The sequence below is a fragment of the Ursus arctos genome, unplaced genomic scaffold, assembly GCF_023065955.2.
Source record: "Ursus arctos isolate Adak ecotype North America unplaced genomic scaffold, UrsArc2.0 scaffold_31, whole genome shotgun sequence".
Classification (NCBI taxonomy): Eukaryota; Metazoa; Chordata; class Mammalia; order Carnivora; family Ursidae; genus Ursus; species Ursus arctos.
Genome location: NW_026622997.1, coordinates 16,950,155 through 16,970,733, shown reverse-complemented (window position 1 = coordinate 16,970,733; position 20,579 = coordinate 16,950,155). Strand labels below are relative to the sequence as shown.

Below are 20,579 nucleotides of genomic sequence, written 5' to 3'. Positions count from 1 at the left end.
GCAGAGAACAGCATTTAAACTGTGGTTCTAAAATCTCTAGGATTCTAGGGCACTATGGGAGGGCAGAGAGGGCAACCCCTCTCTTATCTGGTTTATATATATGAAATAGATATATATTTCAATATACTTGTAAGTTTTCTTCCAAAGACTCTCTCTTCTCATTGGTTACATTTTGTCTTTTATTTCTCGAATACAGATATTCCTTTTTTGGATATGTTCCCCTCTTCTGCCTTCCAGTAAAACTTGAAAAGTTAACACAGGTGTGCAGTCCAAAAATTACTACAATTACCAGGTACCCCAAGCTATTTCTATGTTCCTACCACAAGAAATCTACATATACATCATGATTCAATCTCAAAGACCCCAGGCAAGGATGGGAGGGGTCCAGTAGCTTATCATTTTCTATTTCCCTTTTTTTTTAAATTAAAGATTTACTTATTTGAGAGAAAACGAGCTCACACGAGAGTGGGAAGAGGGACAGAGAATCTTCAAGAATCTCCCTTCATGACCTTAAGCTGAAACCAAGAATCAGACGCTTAACCAACTGAGCCCCCCAGGTGTCCTCCCATCGCTTCTATTTCCACTGCACAGGGCTCTTTCAGCTGCAAATATTAAAATCTCTTTTGTATTCAGTTTTACTTTGGGTTGTGGTGTTCTGACCACAGGCTGCTTAATAGTGCATGAATAATTCATACTATGGCCGGTAGGAAACTGCACCATACTATTTATTCTGGATGTGACCACATTAGGGCTCTGGGCAAGCCAAAAGGTTCGCTATGTGTTCATCTGGGGAGGATGAGCTCCCAGCTGTAGCATGTTTGACTTTTTAGTGGGCTGGCAAAGAAAGTTACAAATTAGTTGAGTTACTGAAATTTGCAGAGGGCGATTCTTGAACTGTAGCAGGTCTGTGATGTTTCCCTGTCACTAAGATCAGTTTCATTATAGGCAAGTAGCTTCGTTTATCAGACAGGTGCCAATTTCCAAACATATAAATAAATGTTATGTACAGTGTTTGCCGGTCATGTCAAACACTCATAAACAGACTCTAAGTCTCTCAAGAAATAACCTAATTCTGGTATGTGCCCAGCCTGTCGGAGACGGATGGTCGCTAACTGTGCGGCAGATTTCATTCTTCCATTCGTGCCAGGAAACACCGGTGCCAGCCACTGAGAACACCTTCAGAACCTGGAGACCTCACTACAGTGCAGCTCTCAAAAACTCAAACCAACCAGTAACACAGTCTGGTAGGCTGATCTTCCCTTTTGCAATTTTATTTCCTATTACCCGAACGATTAAATCAGGCTTTGCTTGTCCCTTTTCTTGCTTGCTCTTCTGTCCTTCTGCTCATATACTTGGAGCAGGGCTATTGTTTTGAAGAGGTTGCTTTGAAAGTAGCTCTTGCTTCATTATAGATTGCTATTGTACTTGAAATAACACAAGAACAGAGGTAAGGTGGAGGGGGAAACAAGGGGCACAGAATGTGACACCCCTAAAAACGAAAAGTGAAGAATGGGAACTCCCCTCCCCCTCCAAGAACCATGCTGGGGTTACAGCTTGTTTAGAAGATAATTATTTGATTTTATAATTACTTTTGTGGGTTGCAAAATAATTACTGTGGAGGCAAATCTCCATGTGCCAAAATAGCAAAGGCGATTATTCTAAAGTTCATGCCGAAACAATAACAGAGTCAAGATGCTGAGCTCTTAGGTGGGGATTTAAAATCCAGTGTCTTTGTAAAATGTGCCAGCCTGAAGCCCACATAAAGGTCAGGGTGCGGGTGGAGAGCAAAGATAATCCACAGACCCAATTCCCACAAGTGGTTCCTTTTTAGGTGGATTTTCACTTTAAATCGGTCCCTCTGGACACCCTAGGATATCAAGTAGCCCTTGATAAAGACCAGAACTGCAGTCCAGGTGAGCGTCATGGACAGGAGAGGGTCCCCCAGATCTTTTTTTTTTTTTAAGATTTTATTTATTTATTTATTTGACAGAGAGAGACAGCCAGAGAGAAAGGGAACACAAGCAGGGGGAGTGGGAAAGGAAGAAGCAGGCTCCCAGCGGAGCAGGGAGCCCGATGCGGGGCTCGACCACAGGACCCTGGGATCACGCCCTGAGCCGAAGGCAGAGGCTTAACGACTGAGCCACCCAGGCACCTCAGGGTCCCCATGGATTCTAACTCAGATATCGTGCTGAGGTGGTTAGGAGGGACAACTTCTCAGCACAAGAACTTTGATAGAGTCAGGGGTCAGCAGACTTTTTCTGATGAGGGTCAGAGAGTAAACATCTTAGGCTTTACGGGTCTCTGTTGCAAGTACTCAGCTCTGCAGTTGCTGCCATGGTCAGTACATAAATGATTGTGCATGGCTGTGTGCCAATAAAACTTTATTTATAAACACCAACATTTGAATTTCACCTAAGTGTCTGTGTCCCTAAATATTAGTCTTCCTTTGATTTTGGTCAGCCTTTTGAAATTGTAAAAACAAACAAAAACACCTCCTCAACCTACAAAAACAGGGAGAGGGCTCATGAGCCAAAGCTCACGGACCTTCGATCGAGCCAGATTTCAGGCACCTCAGCAACATCTTCAGGGAAGAGAGGGAAATTCATTTTACAAGTGGAAGAAATGCAATCTCCTCTTGCCCTTTTTAATGAATTGACAGTTTGCTTTGGGTGTTGGTTTTTGCCCAGATTTTTCTTAAGAGTCTTTTTCACCTTTAATTAATCACTTCAAGAAGCTGAATTTCACTAACCAAAATAACTAGTCTCTTCTCAGAGGTTCACATCTCAGCAGCAGCCAACATAGTTGTGGAGGTGGCTCCAGGGGGACAGTCCAGGGACAGCAGCATCAGCTCGTGATGTGCAGGAAGCCACGAGCGCTCTGGAGCTCTGTTCCCTCTTCTCTAACACAGTCACAATAGTAATTCCAACCTGAAAAGGCTACTGTGATGATCACAAGGAAATAACGTGCTAATTACAAAGTGCAATATAAAGAGAGCTATGTAAGGTGTCTAGGCTTTCTAAAAAACCTTACTGGCTTCCTGAAATGGACTGCATTACCCTCTTCGTGACCACCAACTCAGAACCTTCTCACTTTAAAAAAAAATCCTCTAGGGAGGCTATAATCAAAAACACAGGTAACAAGTGTCAGAAAGGATGTAGAGAAATGGGACCTTCATATAGTCATTGCGGGTGGAAAGGTCCAAGGGTGCAGCCACTTTGAAAAAGAGTCTGACAGTTCCTCAGATGGTTAAACAGCGTTACTGTATGATCCAGCAATTCTCCTCCTAGGTATAGATCCAGGAGAAATGAGAATTATGTCTACACTAAAACTTGTACATGAATGCTCACAGCAGTATTATCGTAATAGCCACAAGGTAGAGACCTATATGTCCAACTACCTAATGGATAAGCAAAATGTGTCACATCCACCCAATGATTTAGAAATAAAAATAAATGACGTACTGACACAGACTGAACCATGGAAAAGAACCTTGAAAGTACAAAGCTAAGTGAAAGACAACAGGCACCCGATCACTTGTTGCATGATTCCACTGATATGAAATGTACGGACTAGGGAAGTCTATAGAAACAAAAAGCATATTGGTTATCTAGGGTTCGTAGAGGATAGGAGGATTGCAGGGATAGGTTTGAAGATGGGATGGGAGGCGGGGTTTCTTTTTTGGGTAATGAAAGTGTTCTAACATTCATTCTGGTGATGGATGCACAACTCTGTGAATATACAAACACTCTTTGAATTATACACTTTAAATGGATGAATTGTATGGTGTGTGGATTACATCTCCCTAAAGCAACTGAAACTTTTCCATAGAACTAGAAATGACATTTTCCATAGCAATAGAAAAAAAAATCCTCAAATTTATATGGAACCACAAAAGACGCCAAGTAGCTGAAGCATTCTTTAAAAAGGCAGGAGACGGGGTGCCTGGGTGGCTCAATTGGTTAAGCGACTGACTCTTGATTTCAGCTCTGGTCATGATCTCAGAGTCTTGGAATCAAGCCCCGTGTTGGGCTCCACACTCAGTGGGGAGTCTGCTTGAGGATGCTCTCTCTGCCCCTCCCTCCACTCCCGCTCTAAAATAAATAAATCTTAAAGAAAAAAAAAAAAAAAAGGCAGGACGCATCACACCTCTTGGTTTCAAACTATATTGCAAAGCTATAGTAATCAAAACAGTATGGTACTGGCACAAAAGCAACCAATGGAACAGAATAGCAAGCCCAGAGGGGGAAAAAAAATGCATATATGGTCAATTAGTTATGACAAAGGAGCCAAGAATATACAACAGAGGAAATGATCATCTTTTCAAGAAATGGTGCTAGGAAAACTGGACAGCCACATGCACCTCACACAAAAATCAACTCAAAATGCACTAAAGACTTGAATGTAAATCCTAAAACCATAAAACTCCCAGAAGAAAAGATAGGAAATAAGTTCCTTGGCATGGATCTTGGCAGTGATTTTTTTGGATTTGACACCAAAAGCAAAAAAAAAAAAAAAAAAAAAAAAGCAAAATAAACTAATGGGACTATATCAAACTGAAAAAAAAAAAAAGCTTCTGCACAGCAATGGAAGTCATCAACAAAATAAAAGGCAATCTAAGAAATGGGAGAAAGTATTTGCAAGTCATATATCCAATGAGGAGTTAGTATCAAAACATATAAAGTCATCATACAATTCAAGGGCAAAAAAGCAAATAATCCGATTAAAAATGTGCAGAGAAACCTGCCTGGGTGCCTCAGATGGTTAAGCATCTGCCTTTGGCTCAGGTCATGGTCCCAGGGTCCTGGGATCGAGCCCCACGTTGGGCTCCGTGCTTGGCGGGGAGCCTGCTTCTCCCTCTCTCTTTCCCCCTGCTTGTGTTCTCTCTCTCTCAAATGAATAAAATCTTTTTAAAAAAATGAGCAGAGAATCTGAGTAGACATTTTTCCAGGGAAGACTCCAAATGGCCAACAGCTACATGAAAAGGTGCTCAACATCACTCATCATCAGGACAATGCAAACCAAAACCACAATGAGAGATCACCTCCCACCTCTTAGAATGGCTATTACCTTAAACAAGCAAACAAAGAAATAACAAGTGTTGGTGAGGATCTCGAGAAAAGGGAACCCTTGTGTACTATTGGTGAGAATTTAAACTGATGCAGTTATTAAAGAAAAAACAGTATGGAAGTTCTTCAATAAATTAAAAATAGAATTACCATATGATCCAGCTATCCACTTCTGGTATAGACCCAAAGGAAATACAGACAGAATAGTGAAGGGATATTTGCACATCCATGTTCACTGCAGTATTCATGATAGCCATGAGGTGGAAACGACCAATTCAGTGGGTGAATGGATAAAGATGTGGTATATATACCGTTGGACTATTATTCAGCCAAGAGAAAGAAGGATACCCTGCCATTTGCAACAACATAGACGCTATCTTGCGAGCAATCTGCTAAGTGAAATACAGCAGGCAAAGAAAGACAAACACTGCATGGTATCACTTCTAGGCAGCGACTGGTTTTTAAAAAAGGAAAATTGTGGGGCGCCTGGGTGGCTCAGTAGGTTAAGCATCTGACTCCTGATTTTGGCTCAGGTCATGATCTCAGGGTCGTGAGATCAAGCCCTGTATTGGGCTCCACACTGAGCAAGGAGCCTGCTTAAGATTCTCTCTCTGCACACATGCATGCATGCTTGCGCGCGCTCTCTCTCTCAACAAAACCAAAAACTCCGTACACTTACTGAAGCCCTAAAAGTTTTTACCATTCATGCGAATTACCAAACTGCAGAGATGAATGTTTGGGGCCCCTAAACAAGTACCGAGCCCTCCCCCCACCAGTACGGCTTTATGTATGTATCTTCTCCATTAATCCTTTTTATCTCCTTTAGACATGTGGGTATACTTCAAGCTGTAGATTTTACAAATATTTTTAGCCTCTCTTCTCCTAAATGGAGTATTTATGGATGTCATCTGTAAAGCATCAGAAGTTACTAAAATGGAAGGGGAAGTTATTAGTAAAATCACATATAAGTTCAAAGCTTTGCTAACAGAAGGCCAACTGACTTTGAATTACTGGTGTTCCTGGAGCTTTTTAGGAGTCTGTAACAGAATCGCAGAATCTTGGTCTTTTGACACTTAGACTGCTTCAAGTCTTGGAATACCTTTCTCTTGTCTGGTCCTTGCCTAGGCACTGCTGGCAACACCATCATAAAAACTCACTCACATGTGCTTCAGTAGAATACAGGAGTGGGGCAATGTGGGTGATAAACTCAGAGGGGCTTATTATCCTTTTCTACTTTTGTGTATGTGAACAATTTTCCATAATGATAGTTTTAAAAAGGTGACTTGTTCATGCCACCTCTGCTTAAAAACTCCTGTGCAGGGGCACCTGGGTGACTTAGTCGATTAAGGGCCCGACTCTTGGTTTTGACTCAGGCTGTGGGCTCGAGCCCTGCATCGGGCTCTGTGCTCAGTGTAGAGATGCCTTCGCCCTTGCCCTTGCCCTTGCCCTCGCCCTCGCCCTTGCCCTTGCCCTCGCCCTCGCATGCACTCTAAATAAATAAGGGAATGAATGAATGCTTTAAAACAAACAAGCAAAGGAGAAAGCCCTGTGCAGCCTCCAGGGATCACAGGATGGAATTCAAACTCCATAAACTGTCCCAGGATTTTCCAGACGTCCCTCATGCCCAAGGTGGGACTGACCACACTCTCTTTCTGGCTCTGAAACAATACCTTTCTCTCTCAAACACTTTTAAAACTTCTGCACACGCACTTGTCTACCGATCTCCCTGGACTCCTTTATACGGTATTTCAGGGCAAAGACCATAAGGTCTTACTGATTTTTATATTCCTAATACTTAACTTGGTACATAAAAAGTGCTTCACAAACATATTGCTGGAAGAAAATGAATTGCCTCAACATATGTTTCCAAACAAAGTCAGGTCATTTCCTCGCCCCCCTGACATTTCACAAATTCTACCTGCTGAACTTCTCCCCTTTCCCAAGCAAGTCATGCTCTTTTACAGCTTCGATCCTTTGTGTATGGTTTCTCCCTTACCGAAAGGACTCCTCTGTGGTGTCCTAGTTCAAATATGTCACCTCCTTTAGGAAGCCCTCCTGCTTTACTCACTCAGTTAACGGCTTCCTCAGATAAGTCAACAGTTTACTTGCTGCTGCTCTCATTAAAGTCCAGACTTTTCAAAGGTACCAACTGGTTGCTGTACCTGTTGATAAGTACCCTTCAGTTGAGGGGGCCCTGCACACTCAAGCGGCTGATTTTATGAATGATTATAAGAGAATCAGTCAACAACTCCATTGGGTGAGTACCCAATACTCCAACACAGTTAGTTGTAAGACCCAACTGCATTAGAATTCCCCACTCTGTATACTCGTCCCAACATGCTGCTAAGCCCTTCCTTACCTCTCTACCCAATAGCTTGAGCAAGTGCCCTTCCTCTCCAGGTGACACACAACCCTACACTCGGCTCGAGTCAGAGCACTTCCTCGGCTCTCCTGACCTCAAGGAAGCACTCTCAAGCCTCTATCCCTTGCTTCTGGCCAGAGCTGTCCCTATGCCTCCGAGGGTCCTTCGGGCCCCTGCCCATAAAATTCTCTGGCTACTACTGCTCTCAGCTCTTGGCCTTCCTCCCAGAGAAAGAACTGGATCTCATCTTGCCCATTTCTTTGATAACTCAACAGACCAAACACATGCTTAGTCATTGTAAATTTAGATCCGCGCGCGAGTCCTTTTACCTAGAACATACTGGTCGTGATGGTTAAAGCTTTAAAGCAACAAAATACTTCTGACCTCTGCGATGCTGAAGGGGCCCTTCCCCAGGCTCACTTTTACTTCACTTGCCTTATTAGAAATACGGGTTTTAGGGGCTCCTGGGTGGCTCAGTCGGTTAAGCATCTGCCTTCAGTTCAGGTCGTGATCCAGGGGTCCTGGGATCGAGCCCTGTGTTGCGCTCCCTGCTCAGCGGGGGAGTCTGCTTCTCCCTCTCCCACTGCCCCCACCCCTGCTTAAGCTCTCTCTCTCAAATAAAGTAAAAAGAAATCTAGGTTTTAACTGTTAAATACAGAGTAGAAATGAGTGCTTTCATTTTGGACTCAATCCAAGGAAGAGGCCAAGCAGCACAGGAGGAGGAGGAAAAACGCAATATTGGACTTAGTAGTAACGCTACAAATGGTAGTAATCACAGCAAGTACTTCTCGAGCACCTTCTCTTGCCGGCACTGCACTAAATGCTTTGTGCCCATTATCTCATTTAATCCACACAGTTCCATACAGAAGTTAATACTGTGGTATCCTACAGCCGCCCAGCGAGTGGAGCAGCCAGGATCCAGTCTTGGACTTCATGAAGGAACAGGGTCTGCAAGGAGCCCTGACACCAAGTGGGTCACAGAGGCCTGCTCACCTATCACGATGCACCTCAATTTTCTCATCTGCAAGATGAAGGATTTGACCCACAGAAACCCAAAAGGTGTTCTCTTCCCAAAGGCTGTCTTGCTGAATGAACCCTCCAGTCATTAACAGGAAGCACTATGACAAATTGTTGTCACTCCAAAAGTTTGTATTGGAATTCACAAGAAAACATGGTATTTGTAATCCCTAAAACGAAATTTGGAAAGGTGTCTAGTGAGTCAACGGATTCATGAACGTCTGTATGAATACTTGAATAGAAATCATATTTAGTAAAATGAAGGCAACCTTGAAATATTGATTAGTCACATGTGAAAGGCACTGAGTAGCAGCTGTAATCAATAGGTCTTATTTCTAAATCTATTTATCATTTGATTAGTTGTAAAATATGCCATAAGACAGAAGCTTCAAAATATGTCTGAAGTGTTTTAAAATGTTAAAATGTCTTATTTCTATTAAAATTACTTGAAATTACATCTTAGTAATGATTAATGTGTTGTAATTCCTATGATAATCCCTCACTATTAATAGACTTAAAAGGAATTCAAATGAGAATAGAAAATATGTGTAAAATGATATCCAGAAATACTTTGCCTTCTAGAATAGATTCCTCCCTGAAGTTGCTTTTAACTATTTGTAAATTAAATAATATTCTCGTATTGACTTGCAGTGGAAGACCTGTGATGATTTAGCCATGTTTCTTGTAGCTTTACAATGTACATTACTTCTAATCCACTTAGCTAAATGTTTTTCTCCCTCTGTTCCTACCAATTCCAGCTTCTCTATCTAATAGATAAGGCAGATAAAAAAAATTAAAGCCTACTTAGGAATTCCACAATTCCTTCTAATTCCATATCCTAATAAACCTGGCCTATAGGACTGCATCTGTATGTCACACACACACACATCATAGTACCTAAGTTTCTATATTCAGTGTGGGTGATACTTTTTAAAAAAAGACAATTTGATGGCATGGTAGAAAGCACCTTGATTTTAAAGACAGACAAGGGTCTGAATTTTTGTTCTACCCTGTCCTTGCTCTGAGTACTTGGTCTTTAGCACTGAAATGCTACAGAAACTTGCTTCCTGATTTGAAAATGGTTTCAGTAAGGTAACCAAAACAGCAAAAATGAAAGAAAGAAACCTATATTTGACCATTAACGGTGAATTGTATTCTACAGCTTTTTTTAAATAGAAGATTACTTAAAATAAGGTCAGCAAAGCATTTTTAATACTAGCTCGTGGATACCAGGAATTTTTTTAAACACTCTTAAGTAAAATACAAATTGCTAAAATGTAACTTCACCTTTAATATATGTTCAACTAGCCAGGAATATTTTTTTTCCTTTAAAGTGTATTCTATATTAGCCAAATATTTTTAGTTATAGGTTGCCTTTACACGGCAAGTTATTGAAATTTGCTTTTTAAAAGAACTGTCATCTTTATATATAAAGAAATAGAGTCAGTGAGCAAGGCCTCTGTAAAATTCTGCCTGTGTCAACTTTCACGCAAAGGCTTTCCAGCGGGACCAGAACTTTCCTTGGTTGCCACCAAATGGCCTCCTGAGTGCCGAGTGAGAGACCAGACACATTGATGGTGCCGAACACAACGCAGGAAACCTCCTCTTCCGAGAAGCCCTCCCAAATCTGTTTGCATGACTACAATCTTTACTACACGTTTCCTTCCAAAGAGCTAACTCTCCTGGCAGACAGAAGAGAGTCGCGGAATTGAAAATAGTGTCTAGAGAACTCATCTTACAGAATGCTCACTCCTGAGAAACCATCAGACAAGGTTAATCTTTGCAGAAAGTGAAATTTGAACTTCCTTGCCTTTGACACCGGGCGGTACAGCCCTGGGCTCTGGCCCTGCAAGAAGAACCGTTCAACTCGACCTCATTCTATTTCACCGGCTCAAGGGAGCGCACCACACACCAGAAAGGCAGGATTAGCGGTGTCCAAGGTCTCCCCTGTACAAGAATCCTCTGAATTAAATACTTTAGTCGCATCAGAGGCTATGTGAACATCCATGGCTAGCTCCGTAAGACATTCCAGAGCGTGTGGGACTGTAGAGATGATGCAGGTTACCAGAAGTCTGTGCCCAGACCACGTACACCAACGCATTTACCAGGGACAGTCTGCATAACCACACATCCTTGAGCGCAGACACAGACCTTTCCCTACTGTAGCAACATTTAGAGCTCCTAATTTAAATCAACTCCCAAGGCTGTGGAAGCAGCCCACGTGGGGAGCAACACAGTCAACAGAGTGATTCATTTAATAAATATTTTAGCCCGCAACTCAGGCTCGATTACATGATATGGTAAAAGCCTGGCTTTGCATCACCCTGTTCATCCATTTATATTCCAGAAGTGTCATCAGTGTATACAGTAACCGAAGGACCAAACACATGTGGGTAAGTGTGTGCTTCTCATAAAGGGATGTCCTCCCCCACACCGAACGCAAGCAGCACTGGTGTGCCCTACGATGGCTCCAGTGTTCCTCCAGGATGCGTAGTGTTATCCCCCATAGCCTCTCTCACAGCTTAATCAAAGAAAGGTATAATCACACTGGCAGGACTCTAATTTTGAAAAGACATTAGCCAAGCCACCGTCACTTCATTACCTTGCACTTCAGAGGCCGACAGCGAACGGAGGGATCCTGGTTAATATCAGTTTTTCCAAAGGGAACAAGCTAAACCCGCCTGGTTGCTAGGAAAATCTGCCTGCCCAAGCAGGTGGGAGTGTCAGCCAGGCCCTGAGCTTCGGGCTGGCCAGGAGCTAATGCTTGCCCTGCAAAATCTGCTGCCCAAAACTTTTCTGCGACCTTCACTGGCCCTCCGGAGTCGGCTCCGTGAGCTGCTTCGGAACCGCCCGGAGGCTCCAGCGAAATGCATAGGCGCTTCCACATCTGCAGTGGTTTCTGCCGGGTCCACGCCGAGCTGTCGCTCGTTCTTGGCTCCTTCAGCCCAGAGTCGCTGGCAGCCCGGCAGGCACCCGTTCACCGCCCCACTTCAGATCAGATCTGGGGAAGTTCCTGGGCTCACACACACATAGGCTCACCTGGAAGAAGCCGCTGCAAGCCCCTCCCCCACCTCCCACATTTTGGCCATTAGGCATCATTCCAAGAGGGGCCAGCAGCTGCGCTCCCAAAATCACAGCCATGTTTTACTCTAAACAGAAATCATGCAACAACTCCACAAGTCTCCAGGGCGCTGGGCGCTGTGACCGAGGCCAAACCGCCTCGCCAAAGTGAACCCACCCGAACCCCACATCTGTCACGCAGCCCAGCAAAGCCTATCACAACGCAAGGATGGGAGGGAGAACAGCTAAGAAGCCCAGAAAGCTAGGAAAGCAGGTGCAACCACCTTTTTAAAGCTAATAATGCGACCCCTGACAACCCCCCCTCCCCCAAACCCCACCTGCCCGGGAGAAAATCCCAGAGCTGCCCATTTAACTGTTTCAAACCCCTCGTATGAGGGAGCAAATACATCAATGGTATATGCTCGGTGGCGGTCCGGGTTTGGTTCTGGGCAGCACTCCGCAAAGTGCCGGGCGGGCGGATGTCCCCGCAGTTTTCCAGGCTGAGACGCCGGCGGCGCCCCCAAACTGGGGACCAGCCGCGCCACCTCCCCGCCTCCCGCGCTTGCCGCCGCCCCGACGGGCCCCGGCACTTACCGTCCCGGGCGTCCTCCCCCCGACTGCAGTTGCTGCAAATGTGTTTGATCTCCTTTCCTAGTTGACAATGGATCACAAAGGACACGTTGTTGTTGTTGGGGGCAGGCTCCTTCAGGGGCTTCATCTTCAGCAAATAAAAAGCTTTCTTTTTGGGTCTCTGGGCGCTCGCTGCTGGCACCGCGCCCTCCCTGCAGCGCGGCGAGCGGAGCGCAAACCTCCCCAGCTCCGCGGCGCGCGTGGGCTCCGCCATCCGGCCCCCGGGCGCCCCGGGCCGGGCGCCGCTCGGGCCCCCGCGCGCTGCCACCCGCGCCCCGCCGCCCCGGCCAGCATGCCCCCGCCCGGCCCCGCACCCGCGTCTCTACGGCATCGCTACCGCCGCGGGGCGGGTCAGGGGAAGGCGCAGAAAGGGTCTTGACCTCGCCGACCTCGCCGCCCGAGCCAATCCGAACCCCGCGGCCGGAGGAGGGTTTCCGGGAGGCACTCCTCGGTCTCACCTGAGATGCGGCGCGCCCACCCCTCTGGCGGCCTCACGTGTACCCTCTCCCCCGGCAGCCCCACCCTCCTCCGTAAATCTCAGCCCGGGCGTTTTGCGCCTGCTGGGTTTTGCAGCTACCTTCACTCTCTCGAGCTCCAGGGCAGAACGCCAGCCTCCCCCTCCCCCTTTTCTTCAAGCCTCGCGCTGCCAAATGCAAGCAAGATGTGCCACACCGAAGGCAGCTGCGCGCGAAGCCTCGGGGTGCCAGCACCTCTCTCGTGGGCCAGAGCAAATTACCATTCTCCAGTGGGTCCAGCCCATAGCCCTTGACTTTTCCCTGGAGCTGGCAACCTGTTAGGACATAATTGATCTTTTCACCCTCCATAAAAATCCCCCATCCTGAAGGGGCCCTTCCACCAGTGTCGTTAAAACTTAGACTAACAAGGAACAGAAAAAGCTGCTTAAAAGGAATCCTCAGAAACAGCAACTTGAAACTCCGGGCTCCCAGCTAATTTGCCTGAAGGTTCCCCAGCTGTCTTAGCACGGTGAGTAAGGCTCAGCCAGGCGAATGACATCTACTGAGATTTCCAAAGACACAGCAGTGCCTTCAGTAAGCAGACCCATGGCTCAAATGGTAACACCAGCTACGAGTTGAGCCTTTTTTGTTGTGCGCTTAAAAAAAAAATCACATTCTGTCTATTACAGTAATCTGGACTCAGATATTGTGAATCCTACATCATCTTTCAGAGAACTAAGGCTGGGAGAAGCCTCAAATCACAACCACTGTGGGTGCTTATTTAAAAAATAGAAATCTGGGGGCCCCTAAGCACTGGAATTCTGGTTTAGTAGGTAAGTGTAGGGCCAGGAATCTGTAGATTTAACAAGCTCCTCCAGGTGATCTTGATGCAAGGCATTAATGGTGAAACAGGTGCATACAGCCTGGGGTGTCTAACCCCAAGCCTCTATCTTCCCATCACACCTCATTCCTTGTGAGCCACAACCTTTGCCCTTTGTTCCCCAGTCCACTGAAATAGTCAGTTAATGGATGCACTATCACCGCTAGTTGTTTCTAGAACTTCCCCCAAATTAATTTCATAACACCCTGCGACTGATACTTCCACAAAGGGCAAATCACTGCTAGTCTCTCCCCCAGCTGGGCAAACTCTCCATGTATATGGTTCCCCTCACAGGTAAAAGTGTCAACAGTCCACAGGGGATATTAAATGACTGTGTTATAATAAGCTTCTGATCATTGCAATGCTCCCACTCTGTCATGGATACTACTTCTCACCTGCAAAATGTTCTGCCCAAATGAGCACATTCAGTTTCTTCTTCATTGTGTAGTTAGGGACGTTAAGCGTCCAGTGCCATAGCCTGCTCTAGAGGTAGGTGGCAGAGACTGGAATTCACATGGAATTCACATGTTAGAGTTGTGCCATCTTTCATTACACCAGTCTCTCCCAGTGTCCACTGGGACCTTCAGGGACCCCCTCCCTTCTCACCTAGATTACCAGTCAAACCAGCCGCAGGTAAATCTCACTGTATCTTCTCATGTCGGATTCACGTCACTCGGTCCCTGGCTAATTATAAGCCTTATCTGAGAGATGGCAGAGGCCCCATTTATTATGCTGGTGGAGTATATGACGGAATACACTGCATTGTGTTATAGGCAAACATTTGTTATTTTTTCCAAATCCTCTAGATCCCTCCCCCAAACTACTACTTAACTACCTCCTGTAAAACAAAACAAAACAAAAACAAAGAAAACACATATCTTGGGGCTCCTGGACGGCTCAGTTGGTTAAGTGTCTGCCTTCGGCTCAGGTCATGATCCCAGAGTCCTGGGATCCAGCCCTACATCAGGCTCCCTGCTCAGCAGGAACTCTGTTTCTCCTTCTCCCTCTACCCCCGACTCATGCTCGCTCTCTTTCTCGATCTCTCTCAAATAAATATATAAAATCTTTAAAAAAAAAAAAAGAAAGAAAAGAAAACACACATCGCTTCTTAAATGACTTTTTAAAATTGCATGCCTTTCCCCCTTTACCGCGTGCCTCACAGGTCAGAACAGGAGACCCACATAAACCCCACACGGTCCTATTAAAACAACTAAGCCCACCGCAATCTTTTATGCACTCACTGAATACTAAAACAGACCTACAGGCTCTGGGGGTCTCTATTTTAATTGGCCGAGTGGCATAGCACAGAGAACATGGACACAACCGCCAGCCTGGGCTCAAATATTAAAGGCGATGCCCCACGGTTATGGGGGCTCTTTATTCAAATTAAAGAGACTAAGGTAGACCTCTGAGTGCTATTCCCTTGGTTGGTGATCCATCTTCTTAAACTGCTTTTCCTGAGTCTGCAGCTTCCAACTGGCCACCTGTGGCTATTTATACTTAAATTGATTAAAATTAAATAAAATTACATTTCAGTCGCTCACTTGTTCCAGCCACAGGTCACGTGCCCGATAGTCACATGTACCTGGCGGCTACTGAATTAGACAGGGAGATGGTGAAACATTTCCAGCATCACTGAAAGTTCTATTAGACCATGCTGCTCTTAGAAGATGCAGGAATCTTAGTGTCTCAGGCTGAACTGGGAAGCTCAGAAGCACTATCTCCTATTGCCGCAACGGAAGGTGGGGGAGAAAGGACTAGGACGGGATATACCTTCGTGCTGGCTGGAGTTTGGAAGAAGGATGTCTGTGTCTGGCGGCTCCCAGCGCCGCCTTTCCTCTGACCCTCAGTAGGGCAGGTGTACACACCCGTGTCTGGCATTTTTGCTTGACCCTCTTCTCTACCTTGAATGCCACCTCAGCGAAGCCTTCGTCTGATACCCATTACTAGAATGTCCCTATAGCTCCCAATGCCAAGAAACACCTTACACGGAGTTTGGGTCTGTGTCATCCCAGAAGACACACCTGCTAATTATGATCCTTGCAATGATGGCTCAGCTCTGTTGCTGTTCCGGCTACTCCCCTCCCTGCGCGGATAATGAAGGAAACTGGTCATCAGACAGCATTCTTGGAAAAAAAATAAAAGCTTTTTTGGTGGGATTTCTTAATTTGAAAAGGAAGGAGGGAAACACTGAAGGCAAGGACATTGCAGAGCGTTATGCCACCTAAACGGAGGTTCTCAACGCTGGGCCTATGGAGGAGTTTGCATGGGATTTCTACCCACAGGATCCAAGTGAGAAAGTCTCCCCTGGGGTCACTCTCAGTGTCACTTAGCTGCATGGCCATCTTGTTCCCATCCCTTCTTTAGGATACACTTAACTGGTAGATCCCCTCCTTGAAGCTTGTTTGGGGCCCTAAGACCTGTTACTTAAAATACAATTCTGTAGACCAGCTGATCCGGTCACCTGGGAGCTTGGGAAGAAAGGCAGCATCTCAAGCTGTACTCCAGAGCCTGCATTTTAGCAAGACTTCCAGGTGATTCAGAGGCACATTAAGGTTTGAGAAGCATCCCCCAGGCATCAGCCTGGCAATAGTACTAATTGCCTACCAGTGGAATACACATTCTGCTTCCAAAGTAAACAGCAGATAGGACCCCTGATCCCACAGAGCTTAAAATTCAAGAGGAATGAAGATGCACTCAACGAAACGACATATAAGAATAACAGAATCAGGGCGCCTGGGTGGCGCAGTCGGTTAAGCATCTGACTCTTGATTTCAGCTCAGGTCACGATTTCAAGATCGTGAGATCAAGCCTCGCGTCAGGGGCTCTGCGCTCAGCAGGGAGTCTGCTTGAGATTCTCTCTCTCCCTCTGGACCCCCCTCCCTGCTCTCTTTAAATAAATAAATAAATAAATAAATAAGATCTTAAAAAAAAAAAAGAGTAATGGAACCCACCCCCCTGAAACATACACAAATTTATGGCTAGAAGCAGCCAGGGAGAAATAGGCATTGAATATCTCAGTGGGAGCCATGTGTAAAGGGGATTCTGCAGTGATTAATGTGGAAGAGAAGGAGCTGGTGAGGCACGAGGTCCCTGGGCAAGTCAACCTGAGGCAGCTGGGGGTAGAGGGGTGGGGGGAGCGGGGTGGCAGGAGAGGTGGTGGCCATGTGGAGAACATGTGAAGTCATAGGCTAAAAGGAGTTCATGGTGATGCAGTAGGTGGGTGGGGGCCTACCATGATCTTTAGCCTGGCGGGAGGGTTACACCCAGCAAAGTATCTTCTGGAAAATTGGGCTTTCCACAAGATACCACCATGATGATGATGTGAAGGCAACTGTAGACCTTAAAATTCCCCAAGGCCAAATGGGAGAAACTGTGCGTGATCGACTTGGAACTCAGATTTTGTTCTGCTTTCTGCCCATCTCTGCTCACCCTACTTTTAATGCTCAACAGCTATTAGGCGTAAGGGAAGTCAAAATCAAAGGGTAGACATTTGGAAATGCTCAGAAAGTGCTTTAACTCTTATGAAAAAGAAAGAAATACAAAATATTAATGTCAACACAAGGCAACGCAGTGGAACGATTCAAAGAGAGGTGTGCTTAAGTAAATATCACTACACATATTGGATGTCTAAAAAGATTAACATTTTTTTTTTCTTCCTCACCCTTTTTCTCTTCAATTTACACTCAAGCTATCCATTATATATTTTTTTTCCAGCTTCGGTCTCCTTTTTTTTTTTTTTTTTTTTTAAAGATTTTCATTTTAAGTTATCTCTATACCCCACCTGGGGCACAAACTTACAACTCCAAGATCAAAAGTCATATGTTCTATCAACTAAGCCAGCTGGACAAACCTGTCTCCTTTCTTGTTCCTATCATCCTCGTAGTGGGCTGAATGGTGGCTCTCCAAAAGGTATATCCATTTCAAATCCCTGGAACATGTGAATATGTCTTTATTCGGAAAAAGGTTCTTTGCAGACTAACGAAGTTAAGGATCTTGCTTTTCTTTTTCTTTCTTTAAAAAGAGAGTGTGCATGCTAGGTGGTGAGGGGGCAGAGACAGAGAGACTGAGAGAGAATCTTAAGCAGGCTCTACACTCAGTGTGGAGCCCGACACGGGGCTTGATCTCACAACCCTGAGATCATGACCTGAGCTGAAATCAAGAGTCAGGCATTTAACCTACTGAGCCACCCAGAGCCCCTGAAGTTAAGGATCTTATAGTGAAGAGATCATCCTGGATTATCTGGGTAGGTCCTGAATCCAATGACAAGTGTCCTCATGAAACCAAAGAGACACCCACAAGTGACAGGAAGACTCAGGCAGGAAAGGACAAGGCAACGTAAAAACAGAGGCAGAGACTGGAGTGGGGTGGTCACAAGAAATGTCAGTCACCAGAAGCTGGAAGAAGGCAAGGAGTGAAATCTCCCAAAGAGCTTCTGGGGGATCACGGCCCGGCCCACACCTTAAATTTGAACTTATGGTCTCCAGACCTGCAGGAGGATAAGAATCTGTTGTTTTAAACCACCAACTTGGTGGTAATTTGTGACAGCAGCCTGAGAAATTTTATCCACTCCTTCAATATTAGCAATATGTGATATTTCTAATTTAAGAAAAACATCTATTTTTTGTCTAAGTTTGATCTAAATGTGTAAATGTGTACTATGTTAAAACCAGAACTGCAAGGTAATCTACAAAATACATATTTAAGAACAGGGTTAAAAATGACTTCCAAATGATTTATGACACTAAATTGTGCTCCACTCCCGCTACTCGTGTGTGTGTGTGTGGTTTCCGCTCCTGTTTTTACAGATGCTGGAATGCAAGTAGACTTTCATCAAGAAGGGGATACAGCTTCCAGGCTTTTTTATATTTAGTAGAATGCATTTGTATGCTGAGCAAGGAGACATGAGCAGAGCTGGCTGCGGGAGGCCAGTGAAAATTCTTCAGGCAACACAGTGACGTGTGAGGAGAGCTCATACTCAGCCCTGTGCATGGGTATGGCTGTAGGCATCATTGATGGCTGGCATCTGTTCTAATAGCTGGAGTATCCTTTCTGACTCTTGAAAGTCCAGTTATTAAATATTTTGCATGCCAATCCTGTAGATAAACGTTAGAAAGCAGCTGCATGATTGGCAAACTTTTATTCTCCTAAAAGAAGGGTTTCTCCCACAATGTTTTTCTTAAGAATGTGTTTTGGAGCCCATAGCAAACGTTCTTCTGGATTTAGCTTTTCCCTTATTATTTCTTAATCCAACCTGGCAGGTTTTTGGTACAAGAGCCAGAGAGCAGTCCATGGACAGTTGCTTTGAAGAACCAATTTCATATGTCTGTTTTTAGAACTTGAGTTCTTAAAAATAAGTTGAGACATCTCAATGGCACAAGCAGTTTGTGTGTGTGTGTGTGTGTGTGTGTGTGTGATTTTTGTTTTGTTTTAGCTAAGGGTTTGCTTTTTTTTTTTTTCTTTTCCTAAAACTGAATAGAGAGCAATTTTCCTTCTAGGCTTATGGTAATTATGCTTACTAAGGGGTTGTTCTGTGCAAATTGTTCTACAAACACTTAGCAGATAGCAACCCGATGAGAAGGGAAGATTGGAAGCATTTAGACCAAACAGGTGGCGAAAGAGGTGATTTGAAGGACAACAGTCAGAAGTGCATTGCTATAGCTTGATTGCAGTGTTATCTGGCAATGTTTCTTTCTCTTTCTGCATTGCCACAGATGGGAGGAGGACTGGAGTGGTCTAGTTCTCAAGTCTAAGAAGAGGATCTTCAACATGAAGTCAAAGTGCATCTAATCTTGGTGGCTGGGATGGAAAGTTCAGTCTGGTAGGACATTTTCGGCAAGGTCTTATTATGTCAAGCATCCTTACAATCTATATTGACGATACCCAAGGAAGGCTCTCAGTCTGCATTTTAAAATTCGGAATCGGGTATTTCTGTTTATGTCCAGGGGAAGACAGGATAGAATAGGTAGAGGATGAGGACTGTTAAAGATTAGGTTTTTGTTTTTTTTTAAGATTTTATTTATTTGAGACAGAGAGAGAGGAAAAAAACGCATGAGTGGGGGTGGGGTAGGGGAGGGGATGAGGACTGTTAAAGATTAGGTTTTTGTTTTTTTTAAGATTTTATTTATTTGAGACAGAGAGAGAGGAAAAAAACACATGAGTGGGGGTGGGATAGGGGAGGGGCAGAGGGAGAAGCAGATTCCCCATTGAGCAGGGAGCCTGCCTCCAGGCTCCATCCCAGGACCCTGAGATCATGACCTGAGCTGAAGTCAGACACTTAACCTACTGAGCCACCCAGGCACCCCAAGAATTATTAAAGATTAGCGAGAAGTCTGTTGTTCCAAAGTAGTCCATTTCTTTACATTTTGCTCCAAATCATAAATCCCATATTAAATGAGATTTATAACCATGTAAACACAGCCTTATGTTTCTTTTTAGAAACAGGTTGATTTTGGCAATTCAGACACTTCTGGATATTTATCTTGTAGAATAAAAGCACCTGAACACAGAGATGCCATTAAGTGTGTTTATATCACAATAAAGTAAAAAAAGGCCACCAATAAAGAAATGGCTGCATAAATTACAGTACATTTAAAGCATGATGCCACTAAACGAGTTCTAGCTTAACAAATTGGCTTGGAAGGATTTCCACAATGTATTGTTAATGAGAAAATTCACATACAGAGAACGGACTCATTCTTGTAAGACATATATTGTGAGCATTAGTATTATTCTCCAAATATTTCTGATTCGCTATCTTCAGGTACGTGGTAGGATTGCAGTTTATACACCTAACCCCCTTGAGGATAACGGATGGAACCAGGTAGCCAATTCTAACCTACGAGTCATGAGCTGAAGTTCAAGATAGCAGCTGCTGCTTTCTTTTGTGTTCTGAAGTGAGCCGAACCTACTGGCAGGCCCACAAAGGCCACGCAGTACGAGAAATAAACTTGTGCTGTTCTAAGCTACTGAAATTTCGGTGTTGATTTAACGGAAGATTAATCTAGCCTATCAAGATTAATACAACAATGACAGATGTGGGTGAGAGACATATTTATGTATGTGTTTGCATATTACCTATCCCTTTATTTAGTTATCACACCACCACC

At 44.6% G+C, this 20,579-nt stretch overlaps 1 protein-coding gene across 4 annotated transcripts in view; it reads right to left on the bottom strand.

Annotated features, from left to right (window-relative positions):
• The window catches only part of PHACTR1 (phosphatase and actin regulator 1), a 527,166-nt gene that overhangs the window by 224,883 nt on the left and 281,704 nt on the right, over positions 1-20,579 (bottom strand). The window contains exon 1 of one of the 4 annotated variants that reach the window (XM_026511501.4): positions 12,100-12,349. The exons of 2 other annotated variants lie outside the window; for them this stretch is intronic. In XM_026511501.4, the coding sequence (XP_026367286.2) occupies positions 12,100-12,349 (250 nt within the window). Of the gene's footprint in view, positions 1-12,099; positions 12,350-20,579 lie in introns of those variants that run through there. One more of the 4 variants, XM_048225806.2, reaches the window with a different exon arrangement.